Source organism: Phyllostomus discolor, chromosome 10 (genome assembly GCF_004126475.2).
Source record: "Phyllostomus discolor isolate MPI-MPIP mPhyDis1 chromosome 10, mPhyDis1.pri.v3, whole genome shotgun sequence".
NCBI classification, from domain to species: Eukaryota; Metazoa; Chordata; class Mammalia; order Chiroptera; family Phyllostomidae; genus Phyllostomus; species Phyllostomus discolor.
This window is the reverse complement of record NC_040912.2, coordinates 61,848,593-61,867,629: the sequence shown is the minus strand read 5'-3', so window position 1 is coordinate 61,867,629 and position 19,037 is coordinate 61,848,593. Positions and strand designations below refer to the sequence as shown.

At 37.1% G+C, this 19,037-nt stretch overlaps 1 protein-coding gene across 1 annotated transcript in view; it reads right to left on the bottom strand.

Annotated features, from left to right (window-relative positions):
- Positions 1–17,332: 17,332 nt before the first annotated feature.
- MDFIC (MyoD family inhibitor domain containing) overlaps positions 17,333–19,037 on the bottom strand; it is a 132,848-nt gene continuing 131,143 nt past the window's right edge. The window contains exon 5 of the mRNA XM_036010826.1: positions 17,333–18,432. Coding sequence (XP_035866719.1) covers positions 18,404–18,432 — 29 coding nt within the window. The 3' untranslated portion in view covers positions 17,333–18,403. The remainder of the gene's footprint in view (positions 18,433–19,037) is intronic.

Here is a 19,037-nt window from a genome sequence, read left to right as displayed (position 1 = left end):
ACTGCCAGAAAATTGAATTTTATGTAAATCTGACAACCAAGCAGTTAAAGAATAAACTCTCATTGAAACTGGTGTAAGGGGCAGAGACAGGCAGCTGGAGTGGGGAAGATGCAAGACAAGGCAGCAGCTGGAGGACTAGGTGGGAAAGACAGAGGCTGGCAGCCCCAAATTTGCATGCAGATAAAAAAAAAGATGAACAAATGGGGATGGAGAGAGATCATGAAAGCAAGGGTTCCAGCACAGGAAAAGAAACTCTCAAAACCTCTGGCTGTAAATCCTGTGGGAGTTGCGGCAGTGGGAGAAACTCCCAGCTCCAATCTAGGACAAGGTCCTAGAACATAGACAAATCCACCCACCTGGGAATCAGCACCAGAAGGGGCCAATTTGCTCGTGGGTAGTGGGGGAAGTGTTTGAAAAGAGACAGAGAGCTAAGGAATAGGCACTATTTCCTCTCAGACCCCTCCCCCACAGTCAGCTCCACAAAGAAGTAATGTGGGTTGCCCCACCCTGGAGAATACCTAAGAATCTACCCATTACAACTCAACAAGTGTACAACGACAAAGAAATATGGCCCAAGTGAAAGAACAGATCAAAGCTCCAAAAATAGAACTATTCAATGAAGAGATACCCAATGTATCAGCTGCAGAGTTCCAAACACTGGTAATCAGAATGCTCACAGAAATGGTTAAGTAAGGTGGCAAAATAGAGGAAAACTAAAGGCTATGAAAGTGAAATAAAGACAAATGTACAGGGAACCAACAGTGAAGGGAAGGAAACTGGACTCAAATCAATGATTTAGAGCAGAAGGAAGAAACAAACAGTCTTCCAAAACAAAATAAAGAAACAAGAATTCAAAAAAAAAAAAATGAGGAGAGGCTGAGGAACCTCTGGGACAACCTTAAAGGTTCCAACATCTGAATCATAGGGATTTCAGAAGGAGAAGAGGAAGAGCAAGAAATTGAAAACTTATTTGAAAAAATAATGAAGGAAAACTTCCCCGATTTGGCAATGGAAATAGACTTCCAAGAAGTCTAGGAAGCTCAGAGAGTCCCAAAAAGTTTGGACCCAAAGAAGCACACACCAAGGCACATCAAAGTTACATCAACCAAGATTAAAGACATGGATTGAATCTTAAAAGCATAAAGAGAAAAGGAGAGAGTTACCTACAAAGGAGTTCCCATAAGGCTAACAGGTGATTTCTCAAAAAAAAAAACCTAACAGGCAAGAAGAGGCTGGAAAGAAATATTCAAAGTCAGGAAAGGCAAGGACCTCCACCCAAGACTACTCTATCCAGAAAAGCTATCATTTAGAATGGAAGGGCAGATACAGTACTTCCCAGATAAGGTCAAGTTAAAGGAGTTCATCATCACCAAGCCCTTATTATATGAAGTGTTAAAGGAACTTACTTAAGAAAAAGATCAAAACTATGAACAGTAAAATGACAACAAACAACTATCAACAACTGAACCTAAAACAAAAACAAACTAAGCAAACAACTAGAACAGGAACAGAATTGCAAAATGGACATCACATGGTGGGTTATCAGTGGGAAGAGGATTGGAAGATAAGGGGGAAAATTTATGGGGAATAAGAAGCATAAATTGTGGGTACAAAATTGACAGAAGCAGGCTAAGAATAATATAGGAAATGGAGAAGCTAAGGAACTTATATGCATGTCCCATTGATATGAACTAATGGGAGGAATGCTGGTGGGAGGGGATGCAGGGTTGAGGGGAATAAAGCAGAGAAAAAAAATGTGACGACTGTCATAGCATAATCAATAAAATATACTTTCAAAAAATCAGATAAAAAAACTTTCAATGAATCTTATCTTCTTCAAGGGCATTATTTTTATCTATATGTAGAACAGAACACAGGCTGGTAATAGGTTCTAGGTGTTTGTTTTTTCTTAAGAAAACAATTTAGTTAAAGAATGCATTTCTTATGTTTATCTAATTTTTTTCCATATAAATATGTAGGTCTGCTGTTTTAAATATACATATATATTTCTCATTTTAATTTTCATTGTCAGTATATAAGTGGTAATTGAAGTAAAAAGCTGGAAAAAAAATCCTTCAAGTTCTGATTGTATTATCCTTCATTAACTGTGCTTATGAATTTATTAAAATATTAAAAGCTTCTGTAAAAAATATGCAATAACAATAGAAAATGAAAGGCTTTGTTATTGTATTTTAAGTTAACACTTTTGTTTTTCATTACTCCAAGCTTTTATTATTTTCTTCAATTACAGTTTACATTTAATATTATTTTGTGTTAGTTTTAGTTGTGGAGCAGAGTGATTTGACAATCATGTACTTTACAAAGAGTTCTCCCAGCACCCTCCTGGCACGACATATATATTTTTACAATATTATTGGCTATATACCCTATGCTTTACTTCCCTGTGACTATTTTGTTACTACATATTTGTACTTCTCAACTCCTTCATTCTTTTCTCCCAGTCCCCACTCATCCTCTCCTCTGGCAATAATCAGTCTGTTCTTTATATCTCTGAGTCTGCTTCTGTTGTGTTTTCTTTATATTGTACTTTAGATTCCATATATAAATAAAACCATATGGTATTTTTCTTCCTCTGATTGACTTATTTCACTTAGCATAATATTTTCTAGGGTCAACATGCTATCACAAGTATTTGTTCTTTTTTAAGGCTGAGTAATATTCCACTGTATATACGGACAACCAGTTTTTATCTACTTATCTACTGATGGGAACCTAGGTTGCTTCTGTATCTTGGCTATTGTAAATATGCTGCAATGAGCATAAAAGTGCATATATTCTTTCAAATTAGTGTTTATGGTTTCTTTGGATGTATACCCAGTTGTAGAATTGATGGGTCATAAACAATTGATTTTGTGAGGATCTCCATACTGTTTTCCATAGTGAATACACTAAACTGCATTATCACCAACAGTCTACAAGAGTTCCCTTTTCTCCACATCCTCATTAACTTTTATTGTTTGTTGATTTGGTCATGTTAACAGTTCTGATAGGTGGGAGGTGACATAAATTGGATTGATGGTTTCTTTAGGTATTCAGTTGTATGAATTTTTAAATAAATTTTGGATATTAACCCTTTACAAATATGTCATGGGTGAATATGTTCTCACTCATTCAGTCCATTGTTTTTTCATGTTCTTGATGCTTTCCTTGTGCAAATTTTTTTTTAGTTTTATTAAGTCCTGTTTATTTATTGTTCTTATCTTCTTCCTTGCCTGAGAAGATATATCAAAATATATATTACTAGAAGAAATGTCAGAGATTTAGCTGCCTATATTTTCTTCTAGGAGTGTTATAGTTTTCAGTCTCACATTTGTATTTAATTCACTTTGAGTTTATGTTTGTGTATAGCATAAAAAACTTGATCTGGTTTCATTTTTATATGTACCTATCCAATTTCTAATGCCATTTATTGAGTAGACTGTTTTACCCCATTTTATGTTCTTGTCTATTTTGTCAAATATTATTTGACCTTAGAGGCATGGGTTTATTTACAGGCTCTACCTGTAAAATTTTGTTCAATTGATCTACATGAGATCTGCCTGGAAAAAGTCTAGACACTGTTAATATAATAAGGACAGTTTTCATGACATCAATGTAACCTGGAAGCAAAGAAAAGTGGACTAAAATATGCACAGATGAACAATGACAACTTCAACTAGTCAGTGGGGGTGGTAGACGCTGTCGAGTGAGAATGTGCACTGTGTGGCCATCACATTTAAAATAGCTAAGTGAGTAAAGCAATGAATCTGCATCAAATTTTGCATTAAGCTTGAACATTCCCCCATGGAAACTATGTAATGTTTCAGAAGGCTTTCAGGGATGATGCAATGAGTGCAGTGTAAATAAAAGTGTGGCACAAATGCTTTAAAGATTGCCAAGAATCTGTTGAAAATGATCCACATTCTGGAAGGCCTGTAACAAGCAGAACACCTGCAAATGTTGAATGTGTACAGGCTATAATCAACAAAGATTGGTGACTGACTGATCTTCTGGTGAGAACCAGAAACTGTTCTGGGAATTCCAAAAACTACTGTGTCCAAGATTTTGGTGCAGAATTTTGGCATGAAACATGTTGTGGCAAAATTCATTTACAGATCTGCTACCAAAGCAGAAGGAACATTGCACTGCAGTTACTACTGACTTCATTCAAACCACTGCCAATGAACCTGATTTCCTCAAGATCATAAATGGAGATGAATTGTGGGTCTATGGTTATGATCCTGAAATGAAGGCCCATTCATTCAAAAGGAAGTAGCCTAGTATTCCATGCCTGAAGAAAGCATGGCAAGTTCAAGACCACATTAACTGTGTTTCTGGTTTGGAAAGGTGTTGTCTCTCACAAGTACACCTCTCCAGGCCAAACAATAAATAAGAAATACTACCTCACTGTTCTTTGCTGGGTAATAGATATAATATGACAAAAACAGCTAAAGCTATAGGCAACTGGTGATTGGCATCTTCATTGCAATGCACTTGCTCATGCATCAAGTCTTATGGAAGATTTTTGGCGAAACATCTAATCACCCATGTGACTCAGCCCCCTTACATCATAGATTTGGCACCCGGTGACTTCTGGCTTTTTCCAAAACTAATATCGTCTTTGAAAGGGAAGAGATTTCAAATCATTGGTGAGATCCAGAAAAATATGATAGAGCAGCTGATGGCAATTCCAACAAACGATTTTGCAGTGTTTTGAACGGTGGAAGAGATGCTGAGAGAACTGTGTGAGGTTCCAAGGTGACTACTTGGAAGGGGGCTGAGGTGTCATTGTCTCTTGTATCTTGCATCTTCTTCAATAAATGTCTATATTTTTCGTATTACATGGCTAGAAACTCTCTGGACATATCCTGCATGTCTGTTTTTATCCCAATTTCATTCTGTTTTGATTTCTATAGGCTTATAGTGTAGTTTGATATCAGGTAATATGATGCACCCATTTTTATTCTTTCTCAAGACTGCTAATATTTTTTGAGGATTTTTGCTTCGGCATTCAGCAGAAATGTTGGCCTATAATTTATTCATAGTATTATATCTGGTTTTGGAATTAGGATATTAATGGTCTCTAAAATGAGTTTGGGTGTCTTCCCTCCTCTTAAATTTTTTTGGAACAGTATGAGAAGGATAAGTGTTAGTTATCCTTGAATGTTTGACAAAATTCACCTGTGAAGCCATCCAGTTCATGATTTTTGCTTGTTTAAATGTTTGTTTGTTTAATTTCTTTATTTTTTATTTTTTAGGTTTTTTTTATTTCATTAGTTGGATCTTACTCCCAGTTTATGAATTCCACACATTGAGGTGACAGAGAGTCTGGATAGTGGAGCTATAGAATTCTCCCAGCCTTATGTTGTGTTGAAGGGAATGCTTGACCTAAGAAAGATGGCATTTGTGGGTGGTGTGGTGGAGTGACTCACCACAGGGACCCTGGTGGATTTCACTTCAGCTCTCTCCCCAGAGCCATATAACCACTCTGAGCCACCCTCCCTGTGAAAGAGCCTAGAGCAAATGGTTGCAAATGAGATTTTGTTCATTGGCCCTTTAAGAAGGTGCCTGGTGCTTAGCAAACTCCCATCTCTTCCTGGCAGTCAGAATCTTCTGAGATTTTCAGTCAGATGTCTTGTGAAATCCTTTTCCCTGCTCTGGTTCTCTGAACTAGGGAGCCTGGTGCAAGCTGAGACCCCGTGCTCCTAAGGCGGTGGTGACCTTTGCAGCTGAGATATTTATAAATCTTCTGTTAATGAAGTCTTCAATTAGTTATTTGGGTTGATTGTTCTATATTTTACTTGAAATTCCAGATTAGTCCTTGGAAAAGATGAATATAAGTAACATTTACCTCCTTTGCTGCCATCTTGGATCCTGTCACCATATTTCTTAAAAGATAAATTATTATTTTTGTATGTTTTCAGAATTCTAAATAATAAAAAGCTTTCAATGGATTAGTGAGCTTTACTCAAATGCTATTTATTATTTTCAGTTGTTTTATTTGTAATCTGTGGGTGGTTATAATTAAAATGAAAAATATTTAGTCTAATAAAATTAATACATTTAAAAACAAAGCATACTGATTCCCTTTCCTTAAAAGTTGAATCTAGATTCTGGGTAATTGTGTCTAAGTGGACGAGACAGCACTATTTTTTAATATGGAAAGCATGTAAATGTTTTAAGTTCTTAAAATTATTAGGACATTGAAGAAAGTTCTGAAGTTGGAAATATAATCAATAAATGTTCTGTAGAAAAACTAAATTGATATAACATAGATCAACTTTAATCCTTAACTTTAATCCTTAACTTTAGATGTCAGATTATAACCTTGTGAAGGAATTATATGGCATGAATTTTGTATGAATTTCCACAATTCTATGTAAATTTGCTTCTTTAAAAAGTAGAAGTTTGTATCTTTTAAGCATTTTCACATTTGATCTTAGCCAAAAGTCCGAGAAGTGATGTTTTTGAGCAATTTCATTCATTTTGCCCAGTCTCCTGCCTCAGGCCATAACTAATCTGTTCTCTGTATCTATGAATTCAAGTTTGCTTTTCAATTGATAGGTATCTAATCTATATCTATGTCTATGTCTATATCTATCTATATCTTTATATAATCTACATTTATGTGTATATCTATCTATCTATCTATCTATGTCTATTCCACATAAAAGTGGGATAGAACAAGATTTGTCTTTCTCTGGCTTCTTTTATTTAGCATATTGACATCAAGTCTATCCATATTATCACAAATGGCAGCATTTCCTTCTTTTTATGGCTGAATAATATTTCTCTGGGGGTATGTGTGTATGTGTGTCATACTGACGTCATTCATTTATCAATGAACACTAGGGATGCTTCTCTCTTGTTTATTAAAAAATGCTGCAATGACCATGGGGTTGCAGATACTTTAGTGTGAATATTTTTATTCCCTTCAGGTAAATACTCAAAAGTGTAATTTCTTGATCATATGGTAGTTTTATTATTATTATTATTATTTTGAGGAACTTCCATCCTGTTTTCCATAGAAGTTACAATCATTTACATTCCCACCAATAGTGCACAAGTGTTTCCTGTTCTCCATTTATTATTCTTTTTGTTTTGATAATCATGTTCCTAGTAGGTGTGAGATGTTTTGCACTTCCCTAATGATTAGTGATGTTGAGCATCTTCTCAAGTATCTGTTAGCCATCTGTATGTATTCCCTGGGAAAAAAATCTATTCATGTCATCTGCCCACTTTTAAATAGGTTTGGTTTTTTTTATTTTTTTTACATTTTTTATTATTTTTATTTTAAATATATTTTATTGATTATGCTATTAGAGTTATCCCATTTTTCCCCCTTCACTCCCCTTCACCCTGCATACCCCCTCCCACCCCCTCCCACCTTTAGTTCATGTCCATGTGTCATACTTAAAAGTTCTTTGGCTTCTACATTTCCCATACTATTCTTACCCTCCTCCTGTCTATTTTCTACCTATAATTTATGCTACTTATTTTCTGTACCTTTTTCCCCTCTTTCCCCCTCCCACTCCCCTGTTCATAAACTTCCATGTGATTTCCATTTCTGTGGTTCTGTTCCTGTTCTAGTTGTTTGCTTAGTTTGTTTTTGTTTTTGTTTTAGGTGTGGTTGTTAATAATTGTGAGTTTGTGGTCATTTTACTGTACATGCCTTTTATCTTCTTTTTCTTAAGTAAGTCCCTTTAACATTTCATATAATAAGGGCTTGGTGATGATGAACTCCTTTAACTTGACCTTATCTGAGAAGCACTTTATCTGAGAAAGATTTGCTGGATAGAGTAATCTTGGATAGAGGTCCTTGCCTTTCCTGACTTTGAATATTTCTTTCCAGCCTCTTCTTGCCTGTTAGGTTTCTTTTGAGAAATCAGCTGTTAGCCTTATGGGAACTCCTTTGTAGGTAACTCTGTCCTTTAGTCTTGCTGCTTTTAAGATTCTCCCCTTATATTTAACCTTTGGTAATGTAATTTCGATGTGCCTTGGTTTGTTCCTCCTCCAGTCCAGCTTCTTTGGGACTCTGAGCTTCCTGGACTTCCTGGAAGTCTATTTCCTTTGCCAGATTGGGGAGGTTCTCCTTTATTATTTGTTCAAATAACTTTTCCACTTGTTCTTCCCCTTCTCCTTCTGGTACCCCTATAATTCAGATGTTGGAATATTTAAAGTTGTCCTAGAAGTTCCTAAACCTCTCCTCATTTTTTTGAATTATTGCTTTCTCATTCTTTTCTGATTGGTTGTGTCTTTCTTCCTTCTGGTCCACTCATTGATTTGAGTCCCAGTTTACTTCCCATCACTATTGGTTCCCTGTACATTTTCCTTTATTTCACTTAGTGTAGACTTCATTTTTTCATCTAATTTGTGACCAAATTCAACCAGTTCTGTGAGCATTCTGATTACCAGTGTTTTGAACTGTGCATCTGATAAGTTGGCTACCTCTTCATCACTTAGTTGTATATTTTCTGGAGCTTTGATCTGTTCTGCCGTTTGAGCCACTTTTTTTTGTCTTGGTGTGCCTGTTATGTAGTGAGGGGTGGAGCCTCAGGTCTTCACCTGGGCAGGGCAACCCAGTTTCTGGGTTGTGACACTGTATGTGGGGCAGGGGTGCAAGAGGGAACAATGGCACTTGCTCCACTCTCTGCTGGATTTCAGTAACTTCCCCTGCTTCCCACAAGCAAATTGGGCCCTCCTGGTGCTGATTCCTTTGTGGGTAGGTTTGTGTACATTCTAGAACCCTGGGTCTCTCCAATGAATTCTCCTGTGAAGCTGGGAGTTTCTCTCAGTACCTCTACCCCCACAGGTGTTTTCAATCAGTGTTTTGAGGCTTTATTTCCATACACTGGGACCCTAGGTTGTGTGGTCTGTCTCGCTCCCCAGATTTGCCTGGTTTATCTGTGTGTTAATGTGGGACCACCTGGTCCCCCAACGGCCTTGTGCACTATGCCCCTCCACAATCTGCCACCTCACTGGGTCCACCAGCTGCTGCTTTGTGGGGAGCCCTCTGTGTCTAGCTGACCAACTCTGCCCCTCCTACTGGTCTGGCTGGTCTGTCTACTTTAACTCCTTGGTTGTTGGACTTCCATACAGTTCAATTTTCTGTCAGTACTGGTTGTTTTTTGTTTTTAAATTGTTGTTGTCCTTATTTGGGTTGTGCGAGGAGGCACAGTGTGTCTACCTAAGTCTCTGTCTTGGCCAGAAGTCTCTTATTTTGTATTATTTTTCAGTTACAGTTGTTCTGCCTTTTTCTCCATTGCTTTCCCCTTTCCCATCACCCTCCCTGCCCCACAGTCAATCCTCCCCATTTTCCATAGCCATGAGTGCTCTATTCATGTTTCTTTTTTTTAAGATTTTATTTATTTTATTTTATTTATTTATTTATTTTAGAGATGGAAGGGAGGGAGATAGAGAGAGAGAGAGAAACATCAATGTGTGGTTGCTGGGGGTTATGGCCTGCGACCCAGGCATGCACCCTGGCTGGGAATCAAACCTGCGACACTCTATTTATGTTTCTTGACTTGCCCCTTTACCTTCTTTCCCTCATTACCCCCCTCCCTCCTCCCATTTAGGCACTGTCAGTATAAATGGAACCTAATCAAGAAAACAAACAAACGAGCAAAATAGAACAAAAGACATGGAAATAAAGAATAAACTGATGGTTTGGTGTGTTTGTTTTGCTATTGAGTTGTATCAATACTTGTATTTGCTTCCAGTCAAGATAGAATTTTAAACTTAACTTTTGATGTCCTCTTTTGATCAAAACAAGGTAAGTGGATCTGTGGAATAAAAGAGAACACAGAACAGATATAAAAAGTGGTATCACATCAACTTTTGTTCTTAACCCAAAGGTCTAAGGTATTGTTATCTATCACTTTCCCTGTTCCCCCTGTCTTTTGAGAATAGGATGAAAATAACTTCTTTGGATCACTAAGGACTGTGATTTAAATGATGACACATACCTTAAAATGCAGGAAGGAAGGACCTCAGATTTGTAGCAAAGACAGAATACAACCTAAATATTTGTTCAATAAATCAATTTGAAATAGCCAAATTAGAAGTTGCTAATTATCAGCATAAGACTTATTGTGACAATGTGGCCTTAAGGAATTAGATGAAATAACTCAACAGTATTTTTTTTTTAATTTTTGATATTTTATTATTATACTATTACAGATGTCCCATTTTCCCCTTTTGGCTCCCTCCACCCAGCCTGCCTCCCATATCCCACATCATTATCCATGTCCTTAGATCCTGCATGTATGTTCTTTGACTAATCTCTTCACCTTCTTTTAATTAGTTGCTATTTCCTCCCTCCCCTCTTATAGCTGTCATTCCATTCCCTGATTCCATGCCTCTGGTTCCATTTTACTAACTAGTGTATTTTCTTTATTGGATTCCTCTTATAAGTGAGATAATAAAATATTTGTCCATCACCAACTGACTTATTTCACTTACCATAATAGTATATACAGTTCCATGGATGCTATTGTGAAAGGCAAGAATTCCTTCTATTTTCATGTTGCATGGTATTCCATTGTGTAAATGTACCACATTTTTTTGATCCACTTGTCTATTGATGGGCACTTAGGCTATTTCCAAGTTTGGCTATTGTAAATGGTGTTGCTATGAACATAGAGGTGCATAGGTAGGTTCATTTGAATTGGTGTTTCCTGAGTCTAACAGTATATTCTCAGCAGTGGAATTGCTGGGTCAACAAGTACTTAATGTTTTTAATTTTTGGAGGAAGTCCCATACTGTTTTCCACAGTAATTGCACCAGTCTGAATCCCCACCAACAGTGTACTAGGGTTCTCTTTTCTCCATATCCTCACTAGCATTTGTTTTCTGTTGATTTATTAATGCTGATCAATAGCCATTTTGGCAGATATGAGGTGCTATCTCACTGTGGTTCTAATTTGCATCTCTGATGGCTAGTGTTGTTGAGCATCCTTTCATATGTCTATGGGCCCTCTGTATGTCCTCCTTGGAGAAGTATCTGTTTAGTCTTTTGCTCATTTTTTAATTATACTGTTTGTCTTCCTGCTGTTGAGTCATATTAATTCTTTACATATTTTGGAGGTCAAACTCTTATCTGATATATTGTTGGCAAATGTTCTCCCATACAGTTGGTTCTCTTTTCATTTTGACGATGGTTTCTTTAACTATGCAGAAGCTTTTTAATTTGATGTAGCACGGTTTGTTTATTTTTTTCTTTTATTTCCCCTGCAATATGACATGTATTGGCACAAACATTGCTATGTGAGATATCTGAAATTTTACTGCCTATGTTTTTCACTATGATTTTTATGGTACCCTGGCTTATATTTTAGTCTTTTATCCATTCAGAGTTTATTCTGATGTGTGCTGTAAGTTGGTGTTCTAGTTTCATTTTCTTTTTTGCATGTATCATTCCAGTTCTCTCAACACCATTTTTAAAAGAGATTGTCCATTATATTCTTGTGTCCCCTTTGTCAAACATTGACTATAAAGATGTGGGTTTAGCCCTGACTGGTGTAGCTAAGTGGATTGATGGGGGCTGTGAATCAAAGGGTTACCAGTTTAATTACTGGTCAGGGCACATGCCTGGGTTGTGGGCCAGGTCCCTAGTGAGGGCCATGTGAGAGGCAACCCCATGTTGATGTTTCTCTTGAACTCTTTCTCCCTCTCTTCCTCTCTCTCTAAAAATAAATAAATATATATTTTAAAGACATGGATTTATTTCTGGGCTATTTTCTTCCATTGATCTGTGTGATTATTTTTTTTAAAGATTTTATGTATTTATTTTTAGAGAGAGGGGAAGGGTAGGAGATATCAATGTGTGTTTGCCTCTCACACATCCCCCACTGAGGACCCGGCTTGAAATCCAGGCCTGTGCCCTGACTGGGAATTCAACTGGAGATGCCTTTCTTCACTGGCCTGTGCTCAATCCACTGAATTACACCAGTCGGGATCTATGTGACTATTCTTATGCCAGTACCACATTGTTTTGATTACAGTGACCTTGTAGTATATTTTGATATCAAGTATTGTATTCTCTCCAACTTTGTTCTTTCTCAAGATGGCTGCGACTTTTTGGGTCATTTTTGGTTCCATATAAATTTTTGGAATATTTGTTCTATACCTGAGAAATATGCCATGGGTATTTTAATAGGAATTGCATTGAATCTATAGATTGCTTTCAATAGTATTGACTTTTAATGATGCTAATCCTTCCAATCCATGAACAGGGTATACACTTCCTTTTATTTGTATGTTCCACAATGTTTTTCTTCAGTGTTCTACAGTTTTCTGAATACAGGTCTTTTTACCCTTTTGGTTAAATTTATTCCTAGGTGCTTTATTTTTTTTTGTTGCTATAGTAAATGAAAATTTTTCATTTATTTTTGATATTTCATTGTTGGTGTACAAAAATGCCATCAATTTCTGAAAATGAATTTGTGTCCATTACTTTGCCAAATTCACTTATTAGTTTTTTTTCATGGAGCCTATAGGGTTTTTTATGTACACTATCATGTCATCTGCAAACAGTGACAGCTTTACTTCCTCATGTTAAATTTTGATGCCTTTTATCTCTTTCTTTTCTGATCACCATAGCTAGAAATTCCAATACTATGTTGAATATAAGTGGTGAAAGCAGACACTTTTGTTTGCTGCCTGATCTTAGAGGGAAAGCTTTCAGTTTTTTTTTCTATTGAACATGGTGCTGGCTGTAGGTTTCACGTATATGGTCTTTATTATCTTGAGGTATGCTCCCTCTGTTCTCACTTTTCTGAGTGTTTTTGTCATAAATGGGTGCTGAATTTTATCAAATGCTTTTTCTGCATCTATTGATATGATTATGTGATTTTTGTCTTTCATTTTGTTTATGTGATTTTTCACATTTATTGATTTGTGAATATAGAACCATCCTTGCATCATGGAATAAATTCCACTTGGCCATGGTGTATGACATTTTTTATGTATTACTGGATCCAGTTTGCTAGTATTTTGTTGAAGATATTAGCATCTATGTTCATCAGAGATATTCTCTGTAATTTTCTTTCTTTGTTGTGCATTACATGGTTTTGGAATAAGGATAATACCGGCCTCATAAGAAAGAGTTTGAGAGTCTTCTCTTTTCTTGAATTTTTTTGGAATAGTTTAAGAAGGATAAATGTAAGTTCTTTGAATGTTTGGTAAAATTAACCTCTGACGACATCTGGGCCAGATATTTGGTGTGCTTGAAGTTTTTTGATTACCCCTTCAATTTTGTTAGTTGTTATCAGTCTATTCAAGTGCTCTACTTTTACCTGACCAGTTTTGGAAGATCACATGTTTCTAGAAATGTATCCTCTCTGCTCATGTACAATTTCTTAGCATAGTTATTCATAGTAATTTCTTACAGTCCCTTGCATTTCTGTGGTATTGGTTGTAACTTCACCTCTTTTGTTTTTATTTAATTGGGTTCTCTCTTCTCTCTCCCTCCCTCTCTCTCATGAATTAGGTTAAAGACTTGTCAGTTTTGTTTATCTTTTCAAAACTCAGCTCCTGAATTCATCGATCCTTTGAATAGCATTTTTAGTGTCCCTGCCATTTAATTCTTCTCTGATCTTGATTATTTCCTTCCTTCTGCTCACTCTGTGCTTAGTTTGTTCTGGTCATCTAGTACTTTTAGATGTATGGTTACGTTGTTTGTTTGAGATTTTTCTATCCTCTTTAGGTAGGTCTGTATTGATACACAGTTGGAACTTCCCTCTCAGGATTGCCTTCCTTGTGTACCATAGGTTTGTGTTGTTGTGTGTCATTTTCATTTGTTTCCTGGTACTTTTTGATTTCTTCCTTGTTCTTATTGTTAACCCATTTATTACTTAATAAGATGCTATTCAGCCTCCATGTATTTGAATGTTTTTGAGTTTTTTCTTGGGTTTGGTTTCTAGTTTCAAGCCATTGTGATCTGAGAAGAAGCTTGATGTGATTGTATTTTCTTGAATTTGTTGAGCTTGTTTTGTATCCTACAATTTGGTCTATCCTTGAAAATGATCCATGTGTGTTTGTGAAGAATGTATATTTTACTCCTTTGTGGTGAAGTGTTCTGTAAATATCAATTAAGTCCATTTGATCAAGAGTTTGTTCAATGCTGTGATATCACTGTTGATTTTTTGGTTTGGAAGACCTATCCATCATTGTCTGTGGGTTGTTAAAATCCCTTACAATGACTTTATTGCTATGTCTTTTGCAAAGCCATTGAGATTTTCTTTATATATTTAGATGTTCCTCTATTGGGTGTATTTGTTTACAAAAGTTATATTATCTTGTTGTACTACTCCTTTAAGTATTATATAGTGACTTTCTTTATCTCTTGTTATGACCTTTGTTTTGAAGTCTGTTTTTCTTGTCATAAGTATGGCTACCTCAGCTTTTTCTTTCACATCCATTTGCACAGAATATTTTTTCCATCCCTTCACTTTCAGCCTGTGTATATCTTTTGTTCTGAGTTGGGTCTCTTGTAGACAGCATATATGTAGATCATATCATTTTATCCATTCCACTACCCTATGTATTTTAATGGGAGCCTTTAATCAATTTACATATATGGTTATTATTTATGGGTATTTATTCATTGCCATTTCCCCCTTGTAGCTGTGTTCCTCTCTATTTATTTCTTCATCTTCTTAAAGTAGTCTCTTTAGCATCTCTTGCAATGCTGGCTTGGTGGATATGTACTCTTTTAGTATTCCTTTGTTGGGAAGCTATTAATTTCATTTCCTACTTTAAATGAGAGCCTTGCTGGATAGAGTAGTTGGTTGCAGGTCCTTGTTTTCATTTCTTGGAATACTTCATGCCAATCCCTTCTTGCTTATAGTGTTTCTGTTGAAAAATCAGCTGATAGCCCTTATTAGAGTTCCCTTGTACGTTACTCATTGTTTCTCCCTTATTGTCTTTTTTGTTTAAATTTTGCCTTTTTGATTGTAATGTATCTTGGCATGAGCCTCTTTGGGTTCACCTTGAACTAAACTTGCTACCTTGACTTGCATGACTTTTTCCCTCACCAAATTAAGACAATTCTCTGTCATTGGTTTTTCAAACAGGTTTTCTATCACTTAATCCTTTCCTTCTCTTTCTTGTATACCAATGATGTGAACATCGTTATGGTTCATGTTTTCCAAAAGCTCTTTTAAACTGTCCTCATTTTTTTTGAGTCTTTTCTCAGATTTTTGCTTTTTTTCTTTGTCTTCCAACTCAGTATTTTGATCCTGTGCCTCATCTAGCTTGCTTTGAGTGTTCTTATTTCAGATACAGTGTTCTTCATTTCCAATCAGTTCTTATTCAAGATTTCTAGGCTCTTTTCATGCTGATGTAATTTTTACTAAGTTCCTTGTATATCATTAAGACCATTACTTTCGACTCTATGTCAGATAACTTGCTTGCCTCAATTTTATTTAGCTCTTTTTCTGGAGATTCCTTCTTTTCTTTCTTTGTTTCCCCAACTTAGTTGACTCTTTATATTTGTTTCTATGTATTAGATTGGTCTGCTTTGACTCTGTTTTGTGGAGAGGCCTTATGTGTTAGGAATCTGTGGGACCTAGTGTTGCACACTCCTTAATCTTTTGATGGTCTAGGGATATCTTTGTGTGGATTATGTGGGCTCTCCTGTTGTGTTTGAGTTCTGATTGTTACTCGTCCATTCATTCGTTGGAAGTCCCCTCTGGTTGGTTGACTAAGACGCTCAATCCCTACCACACCTACTTTGTTGTGTAGATGCTGGCAGAACAAAGCAACAACAACACAAAAACACCAAACAAGCAATTCTTCCAACTACAACAGTGATATCAATGACAAGAGAGCAAATAATTATAAAAGAATATAAATGAAATAGTACAGAAATGGGGAAAAAAACTGAAAATACCAAAAGAAAGAAAAGTAATTATGAGAGGACAAAAGGAAAGAGAACTAATGATAGTAATGGATTAATAGAGGAAAATGGGTGAAAAGGAACACACAAAAAGTAACAAAAATAATACAAGAAGAGAAAAACAGAAAATAGAATAATTGAAGAGTAGAGATATGAAAAAAGGGCATCAAAATAAAAGAAAAATATGGATTGAAATAATTGAAAGGCTGTGATAAAAGGAAAAATGGCAAAAATAATAATAAAAAAGAACCAAATAGTTTCATCTCAGCAGAGTTTAGCTCTTGCCTGCCGGTTTTTCCTTTCAGAAACATTTTTGATGTCCTAGTCTGGTGTAAGCCAATGTCAAGTACTTTCTACATATGGCTCTCAGCTGCCTTTTTGAAGCTACAAGCAACCCAAGTTTGTGGCTGATTCCTCTCAACTTTGCTGCTCCCAGGATGGTCCAAGCTGCTCTGCAAATCTGGCTTTTATCACCGCTAGGTTCAGAAGTGTGTCAGCAACCATCGCACATCAAGTACAAGATCAACCTCTGTCTGTCTCTGCCTGTTGGCCTGCTATCAATCTTAGCTATTTCTGAGAGGGCTTCTGGCTAAAACAGGGGGCTTTGATTCCTGGATCACCCATAGCAGGTGTCTTTCAGACTTCAGGGAAGATGGTGGGTGTGTTTCCCTACTCCCAAGCCACTAGTCTGAGTCTGTCCACAGGTGCACAGGTATTGGTATTTGCAGTAATACCAACAATTGGTACCCAAATTATTGGTATTTGAGTAGTTAATTATTTGAGAAAGGATTATTTCCCTGTATTCAGCAGGGTGGAGCCCCTAGCAGACCTCCGGAGCTCTAATTTTGTGTCTGTCAGATGCCAGGGGGGTGTTTCTGTGGCTTACCCATGAGGCGGAAACACCAGTCTGTTTCCCAGGAAAGTGCATGGATAAGCTATACTCTATAGTCAGTCTCTGAAAACCCCTGAGTCTGTTTATGTTGCTGTCTCCTCAGCAAGGGTTAAGATGCATTATGGGAGAAAAGAAAGAAAAAACCCACCAAAACAAAACCCCAAGACAGAGCAAAATTGAATAAAGACCAAAAAAAGATGCAGGATGGAGTGAACAGGATTTTAGAGAGTGTGGTGAAGGGAATTCCAGAGAGTATGGGAGTGATATCCCACAGGGTAAGGTAATTTATTTTCCCCTGAGAGTGGCTAGCTCTTCTCAAGAAAGATGACTGCTATGGATCCCAGGTATATCTCAGCCCCCAAATCTCACAGCCACTACCCTAAGTCTCACCCCTGTGCCTCCCACTCCAGATTCTCCACTCATGACTCCAGTCTGCACTGTCCTTCCTTTGCTGGAGCCCAAGGTGGGTAGTCACAAACACAAAACCTGTGCTTTGCTTCTTTAAGGGGAAAAAAATGATGGTGGGTTTATTTACAGTGGTTTTCATCTCTTCCCAGCAGAGATAGCCCCCACAGTGCAGACTCCTTGATTTCCTTACCTGGATTCTTTAAGAAGATCATTTCTGTGGGTTATGTGGAGTCTCCCATTGTATTTGAGTCCTGATTGTTATTGTCCATTTGTCAGTGAGAGCTCCCCTCTGGCTGACTAAGGAGTTCTATCCCTACCACATTCCACCTCTGCCTTGAGAGGGTTTCTAGGTTTGGATTGGATCCCTAGTCAGAACACATACAGGAGACAATTTATCAATTTTTCTTTTTCACATCAACTCCTCTATCTCCCTCCCAAATTAATAGAATATATCTTATATGGATCATTTTCTTTCAAGTGCCACATCATCCTGATAGAATGAGGAAAGGAAGGTAAGAGTCCAGAAGCAAAACTATAACACAGGATGATGGTGCAGCACCCATGACTCTTCCTCCAATGAATCTCAGCCTTAGACTCCTGCCACTGCACTCCCACCTCAGCCTCTGCAACTAGTGCCTCTCTGACCACCTCTCTCTGCCACCAGCACTCCTGGCTCTTTGGCCAATCCACTGTATCCTCAGTCAGATTCTGTCAAGCTCATGTTTCCAGTTGTGCCCAGGGTTGGAAAGGTGACAGCCTTCTCCCCAGCAAACACTATAGTTCACTGACCCTGGCTCCCAACGGTGGGGTACACAGTACAGCCCAGTGTGGAGGGCATGGAGGCAAGGCCAGGAGTCAAGGCTCAGACATTCTAGCAGCTTCTCCCTGAAGAGGATTTTGTACGTTTCACAAAATGGCACATGCTCCAAACCTGCACAGACAGAAGCACTCACTGGGCTGGGCAGTGGTGTGTCAATGTCTCTGCCAGGAGAGCCCAGACTGTCTGCCTGCAAGCGTCCACACAAACAGCCAGACACCCACACAAGGTCATGTACACTCACCTGTGCACACACTCACTCACACACATTCAACTGGATTTTCAAGTTGATTGCTCTGTAATTTAGCTGCAAGGCTGGTCTGAGCCTGGGAACAAGTGGATGGAGCTTCCAGCTACGCTGCAACCATCTTGGGGCACTTTTCAACTCAACACTTTTGATACAATAGAGTGAGACCTGGAATGAGAGAGAAAAAACTTAAAAAGAAAAATAAAAAATGGGCATTCAAGGGAGATTTATAGTATAAGCATTCATAATACATGATACTTTTATTAAGAAAAATAACCAACAAAATAAAATTCAGAAAATGAGTTCACATCAAAGAAAATATAAATAATTAAACAATTTGCCAATGACTTTCACACTTGGGTTTACTCAATAAATTACACTGGGAAAGTAGTTAATTATTTGAGAAAGAAGAATTTGTTTTACCTGAACTGATAATGACCACTAATAGGAGAATGAATGGTTAAATGATGTCCATACAGTGAAATTCTATGAATGCTTATTAGAATATAATCTGCCATGGCACTGTTCACATTTCTGCATGACTTGCAGAAATATTTGTTTATTGAGCACCCTGGGAAGATAGAAGATGATCTCCTTCTGGAGCATAGACCATGTTTGTTTTCTTTCCAGCATATTAAACATATTGTAAAACATTCCTGAGAGTTAAAAATAAAGCAGATTTCCTTACTACCAATTAACAAAGATTTGTGTTTTCTAAGCTTTGGTCATTCAACCTTCTGCATTCTGTAGACATTGCCTATTCTTCTTTGTGT